Source organism: Panthera leo, chromosome B3 (assembly GCF_018350215.1).
Source record: "Panthera leo isolate Ple1 chromosome B3, P.leo_Ple1_pat1.1, whole genome shotgun sequence".
Taxonomy (NCBI): Eukaryota; Metazoa; Chordata; class Mammalia; order Carnivora; family Felidae; genus Panthera; species Panthera leo.
This window is the reverse complement of record NC_056684.1, coordinates 39443898-39460257: the sequence shown is the minus strand read 5'-3', so window position 1 is coordinate 39460257 and position 16360 is coordinate 39443898. Positions and strand designations below refer to the sequence as shown.

The 16360-nt window shown below is 37.7% G+C and overlaps 1 protein-coding gene across 9 annotated transcripts in view; it reads right to left on the bottom strand.

Moving 5' to 3' along the window:
• The window catches only part of DENND4A (DENN domain containing 4A), a 128588-nt gene that overhangs the window by 2698 nt on the left and 109530 nt on the right, over positions 1-16360 (bottom strand). For 5 of the 9 annotated variants that reach the window (XM_042941668.1, XM_042941672.1, XM_042941669.1 and 2 more), the window contains 8 exons: positions 14779-14954; positions 14538-14684; positions 11710-11908; positions 11205-11459; positions 10153-10270; positions 10009-10035; positions 9383-9545; positions 9156-9220 (listed from right to left, as the gene is read on the bottom strand). In XM_042941668.1, coding sequence (XP_042797602.1) covers positions 9156-9220; positions 9383-9545; positions 10009-10035; positions 10153-10270; positions 11205-11459; positions 11710-11908; positions 14538-14684; positions 14779-14954 — 1150 coding nt within the window. Of the gene's footprint in view, positions 1-9155; positions 9221-9382; positions 9546-10008; positions 10036-10152; positions 10271-11204; positions 11460-11709; positions 11909-12938; positions 13072-14537; positions 14685-14778; positions 14955-16360 lie in introns of those variants that run through there. The other 4 variants (XM_042941670.1, XM_042941671.1, XM_042941674.1 and 1 more) reach the window with 2 other exon arrangements.

Sequence of the window (16360 nt, the reverse complement as noted above, 5' to 3'; positions counted from 1 at the left end):
ATATATGAGCCTCTTATGTTTTGTCCCCCTCCCTGTTTTTATACTATTTTTGTTTCCCTTCCTTTATGTTCATCTGTTTTGTCTCTTAAAGTCCTCATGACTTCACTCAGAAGTCATATGATATTTGTCTTTCTCTAATTTCACTTAGCATAATACCCTCTAGTTCCATCCACATAGTTGCAAATGGCAAGATTTCATTCTTTTTGATTGCCGAATAATACTCTGTTGTATATATATACCACATCTTCTTTATCCATTCATCCATTGATGGACATTTGGGCTCTTTCCATACTTTGGCTATTGTCCATAGTGCTGCTATAAACATGGGGGTGCATGTGTCCCTTCAAAACAGCACACCTGTATCCCGTGGATAAATGCCTAGTAGTGCAATTGCTGGGTTGTAGGGTAGTTCTATTTTTATTTTTTTGAGGAACCTCCATACTGTTTTCCAGAGTGGCTGTACCAGCTTGCATTCCCTTTGAGTTAATTTGTTTTACAAGGGGTTCCAACTTCATTCTTTTGCATATGGATATCCAGTTTTGCCAGCATCATTTGTCGAAATGACTGTCCTTTCCCCAATGGTGTTCTTGGCCCCATTGTCAAAAATCATTTGACCATATATATGAGGGCTTATTTCTGGGCTCTCTATTCAATTCCATTGGTCTACATGTCTGTCTTTATGCCAGTACCACACCGTTTAGATTACAGTAGCTTTGTAGTAAGTTTTGAAATCAATAAGTGTGAGTCATCCAGGTCTATTCTAAGATTTTGGTTACTTGAGGTCCCTCTGAGATTCCATATAAATTCGAGGATATGTTTTTCTATTTTTGAAAAAAAAAAATCATTACGATTTTGATAGGGATTGCACGTTAATCTATAGGTTGCTTTGGATAGTACTGATATCTTAAAAATTTTAGTCTTCTAAGTATATGAAAATGGGATGTATTTTCATTTATTTATGTCTAATTTCTTTCAACAACGTTTTGCAGTTTTCATTGTACAAGTCTTTCACCTCCTTGGTTGAACAAATTCCTAATTATTTTATTCTTTTTGATGCTACTGTACATGGAATTGCTCTCAATTTTTGGATGATGCATTGCTAGTTACAGAAATATGACTGAGTTTTGTATCTTATCTTTTATCCTGCAACCTTGCTGAAAGCATTTATTAACTCAAACAATCTAAGTGGTTTTGTTTTGTTTTGCTTTTGGTGTGGAATATCTAGGATTTTCTATATATATGATCATGTCATCTATGAATAGAGATAGCTTAACTTCTTCCTTTCCAATTTGGATGCCTTTTACTTCTTTTTCTTTCCTGGCTGCTTTGGCTAGAACTTCTAATACAATGTTGTCTTGTTCCTGATCTTAAGGGAAAATCTTTCCGTTTTTCACCATTGAGTATGGTGTTAATTTGGGGTTTTTCATAAATGCCCTTTATCCAGTTGAGGACATTCCCTTCTATTCCTAGTTTGCTGATTTTCCCAAATGCTTTTTCTGCATCTACTGAGACATGTGTCTTTTTTTTAAAATAATTTTATTTATCTCTATAACCAACATGGGGCTTGAACTCACAACCCCCAAATCAAGAGCTGCATGTTCTACCAACTGAGCCAGCCAAGTGCCCCAGAGAATTTGTGTCTTTTATTCCAATAATATGGTATATCACATTGATTGAGTTTTGTGTATTGAACCAACATTGCATTCCTGGGATAAATCCCAGTTGGTCATGGAACAAAATCCTTTCTAAATGTTGCTGGATTTCATTTGCCAGTATTTTGTTGAGGATTTTTGCACCTATATTAATAAGGGATATTGCTCTGTAGTTTTCTTTTCTTGTGATGTCTTTGTCTTATAATATTAGCTTCACAGAATGAGTTAGGAAGTGCTCCTTTTTCTTCTACTTTTGTAAGAGTATGTGAAGGATTGATGTCTTAGTTCAGGCTGCTATAACAGGATACCATAGACTAGGTGGCTTAAATGATGAACATTTATTTCTCACAGTTCTGGAGGCTGGGAAGTCTAAGATCAAGGCAACAGCAGATCTGGCGTCTTGTTAGAGCGCTCTTCCTGGTTTGTGAACAGCTGTCTTCTCCCTGTATCCTTCCATGACTGAGAGGGATAGCTCTCTTCTTAAGGATATTACCCCATTGTGGGGGCTCCAACCAGATGATGTTATTACTTCCCTAGGGCCCTACTTCCAAATACCATCACGTTAAGGCTTTAACATAGGAGTAGGGGCAGGGCATCAATATGCAGTCCATCACAATTGGTGTTAATCCTTCTTTAAACATTTGATAGAATTCACCATCTGGTCCTGGGTTTTTCTTTCTGGGAAGCTTTTTGATTATTAACTCAATCTATTTACTTATTACAGCTCTAGTAAGGGTTTCTATTCTAGAGTCAGTTTTGCAGTTTACGTCTTTGCCTATCTGGGTTACTGAATTTGTAGGCATATAGTTATTTTATTTATTTATTTATATATTTATTTATTTATTTATTTAATATATGAAATTTACTGTCAAATTGGTTTCCATACAACACCCAGTGCTCATCCCAAAAGGTGCCCTCCTCAATACCCATCACCCATCCTACCCTCCCTCCCACCCCCCATCAACCCTCAGTTTGTTCTCAGTTTTTAACAGTCTCTTATGCTTTGGCTCTCTCCCACTCTAACCTCTTTTTTTTTTTTTTTCCTTCCCCTCCCCCATGGGTTTCTGTTACATTTCTCAGGATCCACATAAGAGTGAAACCATATGGTATCTGTCTTTCTCTGTATGGCTTATTTCACTTAGCATCACACTCTCCAGTTCCATCCATGTTGCTACAAAAGGCCATATTTCATTTTTTTCTCATTGCCACGTAGTATTCCATTGTGTATATAAACCACAATTTCTTTATCCATTCATCAGTTGATGGACATTTAGGCTCTTTCCATAATTTGCCTATTGTTGAGAGTGCTGCTATAAACATTGGGGGTACAAGTGCCCCTATGCATCAGTACTCCTGTATCCCTTGGATAAATTCCTAGCAGTGCTATTGCTGGGTCATAGGGTAGGTCTATTTTTAATTTTTTGAGGAACCTCCACACTGCTTTCCAGAGCGGCTGCACCAATTTGCATTCCCACCAACAGTGCAAGAGGGTTCCCGTTTCTCCACATCCTCTCCAGCATCTATAGTCTCCTGCTTTCTTCATTTTGGCCACTCTGACTGGCGTGAGGTGATATCTGAGTGTGGTTTTGATTTGTATTTCCCTGATAAGGAGTGACGTTGAACATCTTTTCATGTGCCTGTTGGCCATCCGGATGCCTTCTTTAGAGAAGTGTCTATTCATGTTTTCTGCCCATTTCTTCACTGGGTTATTTGTTTTTCGGGTGTGGAGTTTGGTGAGCTCTTTATAGATTTTGGATACTAGCCCTTTGTCCGATATGTCATTTGCAAATATCTTTTCCCATTCCGTTAGTTGCCTTTTAGTTTTGTTGGTTGTTTCCTTTGCTGTGCAGAAGCTTTTTATCTTCATAAGGTCCCAGTAATTCACTTTTGCTTTTAATTCCCTTGCCTTTGGGGATGTGCCGAGTAAGAGATTGCTACGGCTGAGGTCAGAGAGGTCTTTTCCTGCTTTCTCCTCTAAGGTTTTGATGGTTTCCTGTCTCACATTCAGGTCCTCTATCCATTTTGAGTTTATTTTTGTGAATGGTGTGAGAAAGTGGTCTAGTTTCAACCTTCTGCATGTTGCTGTCCAGTTCTCCCAGCACCATTTGTTAAAGAGACTGTCTTTTTTCCATTGGATGTTCTTTCCTGCTTTGTCAAAGATGAGTTGGCCATACGTTTGTGGGTCTAGTTCTGGGGTTTCTATTCTATTCCATTGGTCTATGTGTCTGTTTTTATGCCAATACCATGCTGTCTTGATGATGACAGCTTTGTAGTAGAGGCTAAAGTCTGGGATTGTGATGCCTCCTGCTTTGGTCTTCTTCTTCAAAATTACTTTGGCTATTCGGGGCCTTTTGTGGTTCCATATGAATTTTAGGATTGCTTGTTCTAGTTTTGAGAAGAATGCTGGTGCAATTTTGATTGGGATTGCATTGAATGTGTAGATAGCTTTGGGTAGTATTGACATTTTGACAATATTTATTCTTCCAATCCATGAGCAGGGAATGTCTTTCCATTTCTTTATATCTTCTTCAATTACCTTCATAAGCTTTCTATAGTTTTCACCATACAGATCTTTTACATCTTTGGTTAGATTTATTCCTAGGTATTTTATGCTTCTTGGTGCAATTGTGAATGGGATCAGTTTCTTTATTTGTCTTTCTGTTGCTTCATTGTTAGTGTATAAGAATGCAACTGATTTCTGTACATTGATTTTGTATCCTGCAACTTTGCTGAATTCATGTATCAGTTCTAGCAGACTTTTGGTGGAGTCTATCGGATTTTCCATGTATAAAATCATGTCATCTGCAAAAAGCGAAAGCTTGACTTCATCTTTGCCAATTTTGATAGGCATATAGTTATTAATTGTACTTCCTTATCATTCTTTTTATTTCTGGAAGGGCGGTAGGAATATCTCCTCTTTCATTCCTCATTTCATTAATTTGAGTCCTCTCTTTTTCTCTTAGTCTAACCAAATTTCAATTTTATTGCTCTTTTCAAAGAACCAACTTTGATTTTGATGAGTTTCTTGATTTTAAAAATTGTTTTCCCCTATATTTTCTATTTTTTCTCTATTTTATTGATTTCTGCTGTAATATTTATTATTTCCTCTCTTCTGCTTGCTTTGGGTTTAATTTGCTCTTCTTTTTCTATTTCTTAAAAAAATTTTTGTTTAATGTTTTATTTATTTTTGAGACAGAGAGAGACAGAGCATGAGCAGGGGAGGGGCAGAGAGAGAGGGAGCCACAGAATCCGAAGCAGTCTCCAGGCTCTGAGCTGTCAGCACAGAGCCTGACGCAGGGCTTGAACTCACAAACCGTGAGATCATGACCTGAGCCGAAGTCAGAGGTTTAACTGACTGAGCTACCCAGGTGCCCCAAAGTAAACGTTTTTTACTTTTTTTTAATTTTTTTAATGTTTACTCATTTTTCAAGAGACAGAGAGAGACAGAGCATGAGCATGGAAGGGGCAGAGAGAGAGGTAGACACAGAATCCGAAGCAGGATCCAGGCTCTGAGCTGTCAGCACAGAGCCCAACGCAGGACTTGAACCCACAAACTATGAGATCATGACCTGAGCCGAAGTTGGACGCTTAATCAACTGAGCCACCTAGACGCCCCTTTCCATTTCTTAAGGTAGAAGGTTATGTAGGTATTTACATAGAAGTTCCTACCTTATTAAATTTCCAGTTGAGCATCAGAATCACTTGTCAAATTTCTTATTTTTAATGATTTCCAATGTTTCACAACCATCATAGTTAAAAAGCAAATATTCACAACATTCTGCTCAAAGCTCCCTAGATGCAATTTGAATCCATTCATTCTTTTCCTCTTTCTAATGGAAAGTGCAGCTCAACACATTCATACATTTGTTTACAAACAAAATTACAGGTTAAATACAGTTGTACTTCTGTTAGTCTTTTCCACCAAATAGTCCTTACTTCTAAGTTTTACTATTATTATTAGAACTTGTCCAAAATTTCCCACCTTTATTTCAACTAGGAAAATCAATGACTTAATGTGACTTTCGAGTACAACGTTCCCTGGTTATATTTCTTTGCATCATACTTTTTTTTTCCCAAGCAAAGATACCAAACACTGATCTCTACCGGGCTCAGATTTATAGCTAAACATTTTTTTTTTATAGCTAAATTTTTTGTTGTTGTTATACAGCTAAAATTTTTAAAAGCCATTTTAGTGTAAGGCCAATTGTCCAATTCCTAGCTTTTAAATCTTTCTTTCTTTTTTAGATTTATTTTCTTTCTAATCAAACCAGTCTCTCTGTATTTTTTAAAAGTTTATTTATTATTTTTTAGTAGTCTCTACACCCAATGTGGGGGCTTGAACTCATGACCCCCAAGATCAGCCAGGTGCCCCTCTTTGTCCTTTAAACATTGGTTTTGTTTAAAATAACACACTTGTATAAGTTTCACTTGTACTATTTCATTAGCTTCTTAATTGCCCCTTTCACTATCTACTGGGTCCCCACACAATTTGTTCTCCATAGACTACAGATCCTGGTAAACCATATATTTGATTATGTCTCTCTCCTGCTTAAAAATCCCCCAGATGTTTCCCACTGCCCTTAGAATTCAGTCCAAGATAGTTGGGAGACCCTAAAGACACCACACAATCTAGTTCCTGCCTGCTTTTCCAAACTCATTTCACCCCACACTCTACCCTTTCTCTGTGATCCCTCTCTTCCCTGGCCTTTCCATTACTCAAAAATGCCAGACCTTTCACCTCAGGGTCTTCCTACAAACTTTAAAGTTTGTTTGTTTTCTCCCCCATTGATATTCTGGCTACATTGTCAACTTAGTGTCATTTCCTCAGAAGCCTTCCTTATTTTCAAACTTGTCATTCTCCACACTCCTTCCTGGTCACAATGCACTTTTGGTACCTTCTCCCCATAGTCCAATCTACATCTCTGCAGAAGCCTCCAATAAATTAATTCTTCAACATCCAGATTCTCCATCCATCAGTCCATCCTAATACCAATTACTTATTCATTTATATTTGTTTCACACTTGCTTTTCTTTCCCATTATTGCTCTAGTCTCCAATCCTTCCCCTTGGGTTCTAAAATTTCCTTGGGCATCAACTCTGGTCTACACAGAAAGTGATACTTTTTTGAGGGACACCCAACATATATAGACAGTGAAGAGCTTTGCCCCCAGTGAGGGCATAAAAGAGAGGCCATAGAACCCAGATGCTTCCAGAAACCTTCAAACAACTGGCAAAGGAAGCTGATATCAGGTCTGTAATCCTACAGAGAGTCAGAGGAAAAGAGCTATTGAATTCATGAAATGGTAAATTCCTTTAAGGTACCAGTAAACCCATATAATAATCTCCAAGCAGATCTAGAGGACGATTAAAATTGTCTATTTTTAAATTTCGCTCTGGTTGGGGGAGGGGTGCTGGTAATATACAAAGATAAGGAACTTGAACACCATCACTGCAGGGGTCAGGCAATGCTGGTCTTAGCTAGAACAAAGTAAATGACAGATTGCTGAGATAAAGAAAAGCCTTTTACGCTTTCCCTCTCTCAGCATTATTTTAGGGGATCAGGAAATTGACTTTAAACTTTAAATAAATTTGGCTTTTCTGAAGAATGTGCTAAATAAAGGTTAATCCTTTTAGATAATGAGTACAAAAAAAAAAAAATTTAACCTCAACGTATAATTCCATTCTGTAAAATGCTCACCATCTCACGCATACACATCATGGCTTCTGGATTCAACAACTTCTCTCCTGGCATCAAAGCAGACAATTCCCAATGATATGAGTCACCTTTGGTGAGATGGCACGTGATAACCTCTTGAGCGACCCAGTTAGGGATGGCTGCTCTAAGCCCTCTACTTCACTCACTAATTCCTGCTCTTTCCCATCCTTTAGTGAACTTGTTGGGAAGCCAGCACCACAGGGAGTACTCTTGTTCTCTATTCATGTTCCCTAAGGTCTGGCTGAGTAGCCTGTAATAGGGCCTAACCTTACTATACATATGATATACATATGTATGATATATGTATGAATGATGTATGTATATGACTCTGATGAGACTAATAAATATCTGTGGCAAACGTCATGGGCACTCTAAAAGTCAACTGAAGTGTTGACTAGCACTAAATAACTAGATATATTTTGTTAAGATAGTATACAATCACCTAAAAGGTATGGCCTGTTGCATACTCTCTCATTAACTGGGAGTGGGTTTAATTAAGTAGGGCACCCAAGTTAGATACCACTTAAGTCAGGTGAATTATATGTATCATTATCATTTTCATCAACTTATTCATATTAGAATTTCCCAGACAAAACGCCAAAACTCTCTTGAGTCTCTCGATGCCTGACAGCTACCTCTTTCTTCTTTTTGTCTGTCGGGGGCTATTTCTGCCCTTTCCTGAGACTTAGAAACCAAAAGGAAGTCAAGCACAGTAACTGGGAGAAGGAGAGGATCAGTTAAAAAAGTTTAGGACCTCCTGACATATATATTTAGCTACCTTATATCCCTTCCGAAACAAGCTTAATGTTATTTTTGATATGACCCAACTGTGAAAAGCATGGATGGGCATTTAGAACTGCTTGATTCAAGGGGCGCCTGGGTGGCTCAGTTGGTTAAGCGTCTGAATTCGGCTCAGGTCATGATCTCGCATTTTGTTAGTTCTAGTCCCAAATCGGGATGTGTGCTAACAGCTCAGAGCCTGGAGCCTGCTTCAGATTCTGTGTCTCCCTCTCTCTTTCTCTGTCCCTCCCCTACTTGCACTCTGTCTCTCTCTCAAAAATAAGTAAATATTAAAAAAAAAAAAAAGAACTGGGGCGCCTGGGTGGCGCAGTCGGTTAAGCGTCCGACTTCAGCCAGGTCACGATCTCGCGGTCTGTGAGTTCGAGCCCCGCGTCAGGCTCTGGGCTGATGGCTCGGAGCCTGGAGCCTGTTTCCGATTCTGTGTCTCCCTCTCTCTCTGCCCCTCCCCCGTTCATGCTCTGTCTCTCTCTGTCCCAAAAATAAATAAAAAACGTTGAAAAAAAAAAAAAAATTAAAAAAAAAAAAAAATAAAAAAAAAAAAGAACTTTATAAAATTGCTTGGTTCAAATAGGGCTCTGTTATTTATTGTGAAACCCAAGTTCAAGTTACTTAACCTCTTGGATCCTCAGATGCCTCACTAATAACACAGAAACGATAACAGTACCTATCTCATATGGCTTTGGGGAGAATTATCAGGATAATACATGGGAAGTACTTCCTACAGTGTAAGGCACATAGTAAGCCTTCAAAAAATGTTAGCTTTTATCATTTAACATTACTATCACTAACGTGACCAAAGTATCAAAGTATCTATTTATTACATTAAAATTTTAAAAATCAAAGAAAGAATTCTTCTAATATTAATATATATTATATAATATTAGTATAATTTAATATAAAAATAATAAAGACTATCAATATAAAAATAATTTGAAAACAGTATCATGATCTATAAATATTACATGTTAGATATTATGCTGAATTACCTATATCAATGTTTTCTCTTCCCAGTGCCACAAGCGAGAGAAATAGTATTTCTCTATATAAACTCCTAGGGGGGGAAAAGGAGTGGAGAAGATATTATTACTCATTGGTCTCTATATTCTGTACAAAATATTTATGCTAATTTAAGCGTGAAATAATCAAACAAATTACTAAGCCAGTAACAGGAATCTGCTTGGAGGAACAATACATTCATTTAAGACAGACTTACCTCTGTCTTTTAAAATGAGGGCATTTATTCAGGGTCTCTAAAATCTGACTCATTGGTCCATAGACATCATTCATTTTAATGCTTTTTACCATATTTTTCAATAGTTCCTGGTTAAATGAATTATCACCTTTTTGCAATAAATGGACCATTGGATACTTTTGGGCTACAAAAGAACAAAAGAGCAAATGAAGGAAAACGTGTATAAAGGACAACATAATTAAGCAGCAACTGACAGTTAATCAAGAAGTTACAAAGCCCCCAAAACAAATTAAGGGCAATAGATAAAGGAACAGAAATCTAAGAATGAAGAAAGAAAAGAAAAGGGAAACAAAATAAGACACATAATGATAAAAATAGGCCTAAAGCTTTCTGTGGCCTCAGACAAAAACTAAAAGTGCTGTTTTCCTTAATACAGCCCCTGGAGGAAATTCTAAATCAGCAGCTTGGGATGGAAACAAATGTGTAAAAAGAAGCAGCTGGGACAAGCAATGTGCTAAAAGCAAACTCCACAAAACATAACCCCTTCAGCACATACAAAGCACCACTCAAGAAACAAAACCAAAAAAACAAAAAAACCCTTGACCTCCACGGAAGGTAGCACTAAAAACATCAAACTTAACACTCACTCTCAAATAAAAGAGTACGATTTTGACCTGTAAGACAAAAAGTAGTATAGTAAAATAAACGTTATTATACATTAGTTTAGGCTTGTAAAACAAGTAGAGATCACTCTCATATGAACAAAGTCAGCATTCTGTGACAGTACTTACTGTGGGCATTCCAGAGGATGTACAAGGGCTGTCCCGGATCCTGATGTAATTTCATATTGTCCCATAACATCTGTATTAAAACATATTTACTATCTTCAGACATACAGTGGCGAGGAATCTGTGTTGAAGAACCAACAAATATTCATTAATGATCCTTACAAATACTTTTTAGGACAAATGTGTGCAAGAGAGAAAAGAGAACAGAAAATGATTGGTTTGTATGCATTTTGTCTCTACTGAAGGAAGATCAGCCAAGAAGCTAATGATCTCTAAAGTAACAGATTTAACTAAGGACTGAGATCAGTAAGAAAGGGTGCCATGAAGGTCTAATCCTGACCAGCTTATGATTGAGGGGTCCACAGAAAAAGGAATCCAGGAGCCTCATGATACATCAGTCCACGACCCTACCCTAGATAACTCACTGAGATAACCTCTTGGTCATTCCTTCATCATGTACTGAAAATCCAAAGCACATGCACCATCACAGACATGAATACAAGCAGGCAGAAAAAGTTCCTGAATGTAGAAACTTGGCGATTTAGTGGTGGTGACACATATGAAGAAGTAAAACACTTTTATAGGACAATATATCAAAAATACAAGTAAACATACAACAACCTATCTAAATGTTAAGCAAAAACTCAGACTAAAGGACTGAAAAGAATGGTAGCACTCGGCTGAAAAAGGAATTACAGACATCCTCCTAAAAACGTGTAAGGCTCGTTTTTGAAGGAGGTAGGAGACATGAGTGGGGCCAACTCACAGACTCTTCTCATAAAAGCCATTTACAGTTTCTTCTTGAGGCTATGATGAAAACACAGCCCATTTTGTGTAAATTTTACAAGGAGTCTAAAAACATGATCTTGTCTTACTGCTAGGCTGTGAGAAGAAACATTATCTGTAAATATGACTAAGACATTTTATTGATCTAATGATTCCGATAATTATTTAAAATATTTAGCATAAAAATACTTTTTTGGTCATTAGGAATATGCAAATATTCCAATGGTGATGATAGCATTGCCTTTTAGATTGAATTTTCATTTTCATACCTTTGAATACTTGTTACAGTGCTCAGAAGAAAGAATCAATCCAGGTAAATTACTGGGTAAGTCAAGACGTCTAAAATACCACACCAGGTTCCAAAACACAATTGGATGATGGTCCACAAAGTCTGCCACTGTTATGGCATGATCACCTTCATTTTCCAATAAGCTTTCGAGTTCCTTCCATACCACTAAAGGACTAAGATAGGGAACAGTGATAGGATCTGGACTTGGGAGATGCCACTCTAATCCTAAAGAATCCTGTTGAATAAATAAAAAAAAACATAAATGGAAAATACAAGATTGGTGATACTAAATCAATTAAAAACCAAAACAGAATTCCTGTCAATAATTTCCATATAAATGGAAATATACTATAATTGTATCATGAGACTAGAAACTCTTCTTGAGAATCACAAAATTGAAGCTTGTAAGGCTATTTAGGACAAAGGGAACAAAATCATATGTAAATCATCAATGTCCAAATTTAAAAAGACACCAAAATACATACTGTAGCTCCTTGTAAAGTAGTTGGCAGGCTGCCTGTAGAAATGAGTTTCTGCCCTCCAGGGTCTTCCTTATCCAAGGGGCCATAAGTACTAACACTCCTGGCCATTGGAAATAGTGGACATTTTGACACAGCTGTTTTTGATCTATCAGCAGGGATCTGAATACTTCGGGCACATGTATTTTCCAGCAGTTTAGATTTGCTTCGGCATTGACAAAAGAAAAAAAGCACATCATTCTTTAGATTTACTTTATTTTATCCAGAAAGACCAGCTCTTTAGTATCAGAACTGGATATGCAGCAAAGTTATCAAAGGAAAGATGTTACTTCAGCTGCATCTGGTAAACAGGATATGGATATATATATATATATACATATATGTATATATGTATATATATACACATACATATATTTTATATATATATATAAAACAGAGATATATATGTATATCATATTTATATATGATATACATATATATATATGATATACATGTATATATATGATATACATGTATATCATATATATATCACAGGTTCGAACCCACAAACTGGGAGATCATGACCTGAGCTGAAGTCAGATCTTAACCACCTGAGCCACCCAGGTGCCCCTTTTAAGTAGTCTGATCATGTTAAGTTTCCAGAGAACTTTAAATACTCAAAAGTTATTCACTTATTAAAAACATTTAGTGGACAGCTTTTTAAAAAATATTTATTTATTTATTTACTTATTTTGAGAGAGAGCATGAGAAGGGGAGGGGCAGAGGGAGTGGGAAAGAGATAAAGAATCCCAAGCAGGCTCTGCGCTAAACCTGATGTGGGGCTCAAACTCACAAACCCTGAGATCCCGACCTGAACTGAAGAGTCAGATGCTTAACTAACTAAGCCACCCAGGCGCCCCTAGTGGACAATTCTATCACAGCAGGAGCCACAGCAGGCCCAGAGGATACAAAGCAGAGAAAATGGGCACCTCTTACTTCAGGAGTCACAAGCTAGTCACAAGCTAGTCTCAGTCAGAGAAAGGGCTGTACTTAACCTATCATGAGAGGAGATGCGCACACAGATTTGTGGGTTTGCTGCCTAAGCACTCAGGATCAAACAGGTCACGCCAGCCTACTAGTACTAAGCAGGCACTTTCTCTTGCACATGCAGTTACCTATATGACTCAACCTGCCCAGCTATATAGATTGAGTATCTGGCACGCCTCCAAAATGGAGTCTATTTCTGCATTTGTTTTCAGTGTAAATTCACTTATATTAGGCTTACTGTATAAGTGTTAGTTTGATTTTACAGTTCCTCTAGCAGCTCCAAATGTTTTCTCAGATTATTAAATATTCCAAAGTAGAAGTAAGTTAGTACTCATTTAATTCCTGAAGAGACAAGGGATAAGAGAAAGATGTTCACTGTAAACTTCAAGTGTTCTACAGAATTTTTACTTTTTTTTAAGAAGGTGCTATGCCCAACATGGGGTGGCTTGAACTCACCACCCTGAGATCAAGAGTCACATGTTCTACTGACTGAGCCAGTCAGGTGTCCCTAGAATTTTTACTTTCATTTTTGTAATTTTTAAAATTGTTAAACAATTTTATGTAATTTCTATACCCAATAATGGGGCTCAAACACACAACCCCAAGATCAAGAGTCATAGGCTCCACTGACTGAGCCAGCTGGGTACCCCTAGAATTTTTACTTTTTTTTAATTTAATTTAATTTTATTTTATTTTAACGTTTATTTATTTTTGAGACAGAGAGAGACAGAGCATGAACGGGGAGGGGCAGAGAGAGAGGGAGACACAGAATCGGAAGCAGGCTCCAGGCTCTGAGCCATCAGCCCAGAGCCCGACGCAGGGCTCGAACTCACAGACAATGAGTTCGTGACCTGAGCTGAAGTTGGACGCCCAACCGACTGAGCCACCCAGGCGCCCCTAGAATTTTTACTTTTAAAACACTAGTAAACATTGTCATACAAGAATTATACAGCTTAGGGGCACCTGGGTGGCTCAGTCAGTTGAGCATTTGGCTCTTGATTTTGGCTCAGGTCATGATCTCAGGGTTGGGGTATCAAGCCCCATGTTGGGCTCTGTACTTTTCCTCTCTTTCTCTCTCTCTGTCCCCTCTCCTCCACTCGCATTCTGTCTAAAAAAATAATAATAAAAAGAATTACACAGCTTAAACTCTGGGGATTCATAAAGCATAAACCATAACTATTTAAACATTTAGGTTTTCTTTTTTAAATGTTTATTTTTTTGTTCCCAACTGTGTTGATGGTTGTATAACTCTGTGAATAATATACAAAAAACCTTTGGTTTATATAAATGGGAGAATGTTAACTGGGGGAACTTTAACGTGTGAATTATATATCAAGAAAGCTCTTACCCCCCCACTCATCCCCGCCCCCAAAAAAGGAGTTGCTCTCTTTCCTCTGATGTTAAACTGGTAGAATAAAACTTGAAACTGCTAGTGACCAAATAAATAAATAAATGTTTATTTTATTTTTGAGAGAGAGGGAGGGTGGGCAGAGAGAGAGGGACAGAAGATCTGAAGCAGACTCCTCACTGACAGCAGAGAGCCTAACTCAGGGCTTGAACCTACAAACCTTGAGATCATGATCCAAGCTGAAACCCAGAGTCAGACACTCAACCAAATGAGTCACCCAGGCACCCCAAACATTTAGGTTTTTAGAGAGTTTAATAATGTTTTAACGAGGTGTAAAAATTTAAGATTGATTACGAATCTATTATACACAGAAATTTTACATGTTCAGCTGATTTTTCTGTCGTTTTCAGAAACGTATAATATATGTTGTTAAAATATAGTTCCCCATGATCATAGTTACCTATTGAGATCAAAATTCCCTTGAACAGAGATAACAGATGTGTCAAGACCAGTGGCTGATGTTGAGATACAAGACTGCCTTGTCTGACTTGAAAAGGAGGATGGAAAATGCATGTTTTCTGTAGATGGGCTTGACTTCAGAAAGTACCTGCAATGTGAATCAAAGGAACTTCTTGAGAAAAGAAATATTCTGGGCAATATGATCCTTAAACATGAAGGAAAGAGAAAGCATAAATCATTACCTTCCAGGTCGTCTTAAATCTCTTATTTCAATATTCAGAAAAGGCAAGAAAAGATTGCCACAAAACGGGCATGTAGTATTGAGATTTGAATCATCTGCTGTCCAGCCAGCCATGATTTCCTCATCATGGACAAGACAATCGCAAGTTCTACACCGAGAGCAACTTGAGATAAGGACCTATGGGAGAAAACAGCATTATAAAGTGAGCCTGTTGGAGATATTATGAATTAAAAATTATTTCAATCCATAAATCTACTGGAAAACTAAAACTCAGAAGGATTCAGAAATTACAAACAAAAGAAAAAATAGATTACATTCAGTGTATTATATAATATACTCATCTTTCACTATTTCAGCTAAATCTATTTTAAAATTTTTACCTCAAGGGAACCTTGCACTTAAGTAAGCATTTTTACCATTATAATTAATGTTAAGCCTGCCATGGCTGTATTAATGAAAAAGTGAACCCAAACACTAATTTGCTAATACTCCAAATCAGTACATGTACTTACACATTATGAATCTGTGTGCTACTCACAGTGTGGTCACCAGACAAGTGTGGGTCCGCAAACTCTTAGTGGTTAGGGGTAAGTAAAGAAACTAAGAAGAGGACTTAGAAACTTTAAAAGAATTGGTCATTGCTTCAATATTTAAGTTTGTGATCAACATACCGTATTTTATAAGACTACTAGCCATGATAGACTGGAAATTAAAAACAGCAACAAAGGGCACCTGGGTGGCTCAGTTAAGTGTCTGACACTTGATTTTGGCTCAGGTTCATGAGATAGAGCCCGCACTGAGCATGGGGTCTGCTTATTCTCTTTCTCTCTCTCCCTCTCTCTCTCTCTCTTCCCCCCTGCCCCTCCCCACTGGCTTGCGCAAGCATGTGCACTCTCTTTCAAAAAAAAAAAAAAAGTGTTGCCATAGATAAATGTAAATGCTGTGATTACATTAATATGGAAATTCCTGAAGCCATCAGAAACTTTGCCAATTGTAATACCAGTGCTCATCATTTATTTTCCAGCCACATGCAAATCTATTTTCCAAATTTATGCCAATTGGCTTAGAAAAGCAACAACACTCACAAATGTACTTGGAAGTAAATTTTACACAAAAATTAGGGACAGGGCACCTGGGTGGCTGAGTCGGTTAAGCGTCCAACGTTTGCTCATGATCTCATGGTTCGTGGGTTCAGGCCCCGTGCTGGCCTCTGTGCTGACAGTTCAGAGCCTGGAGCCTGCTTCGGATTCTGTGTCACCCTCTCTCTCTGCCCCTGCCCCGTTCACACACACACACACACACACACACACACACACACACTCTCTCTCTCTCTCTCTCTCTCTCTCTCTCTCTCAAAATAAACACTAAAAACACTAAAAACATTTTTAAAACTTAGGGACAACTTTTAAAGTGTAAAAGTGTAACTTTTTCCTTGTGAGCAAATAGGACATACAAGAAGCATATTGAACAGTTATTCACGTCAAACCGACACAAAGAATGAAAAACATGATGGAAAAATGGCACACAAATGCTAAACTGCTCCATGCCCCTCCTCAACACTGCTATGCCACGTGCTTGCACAG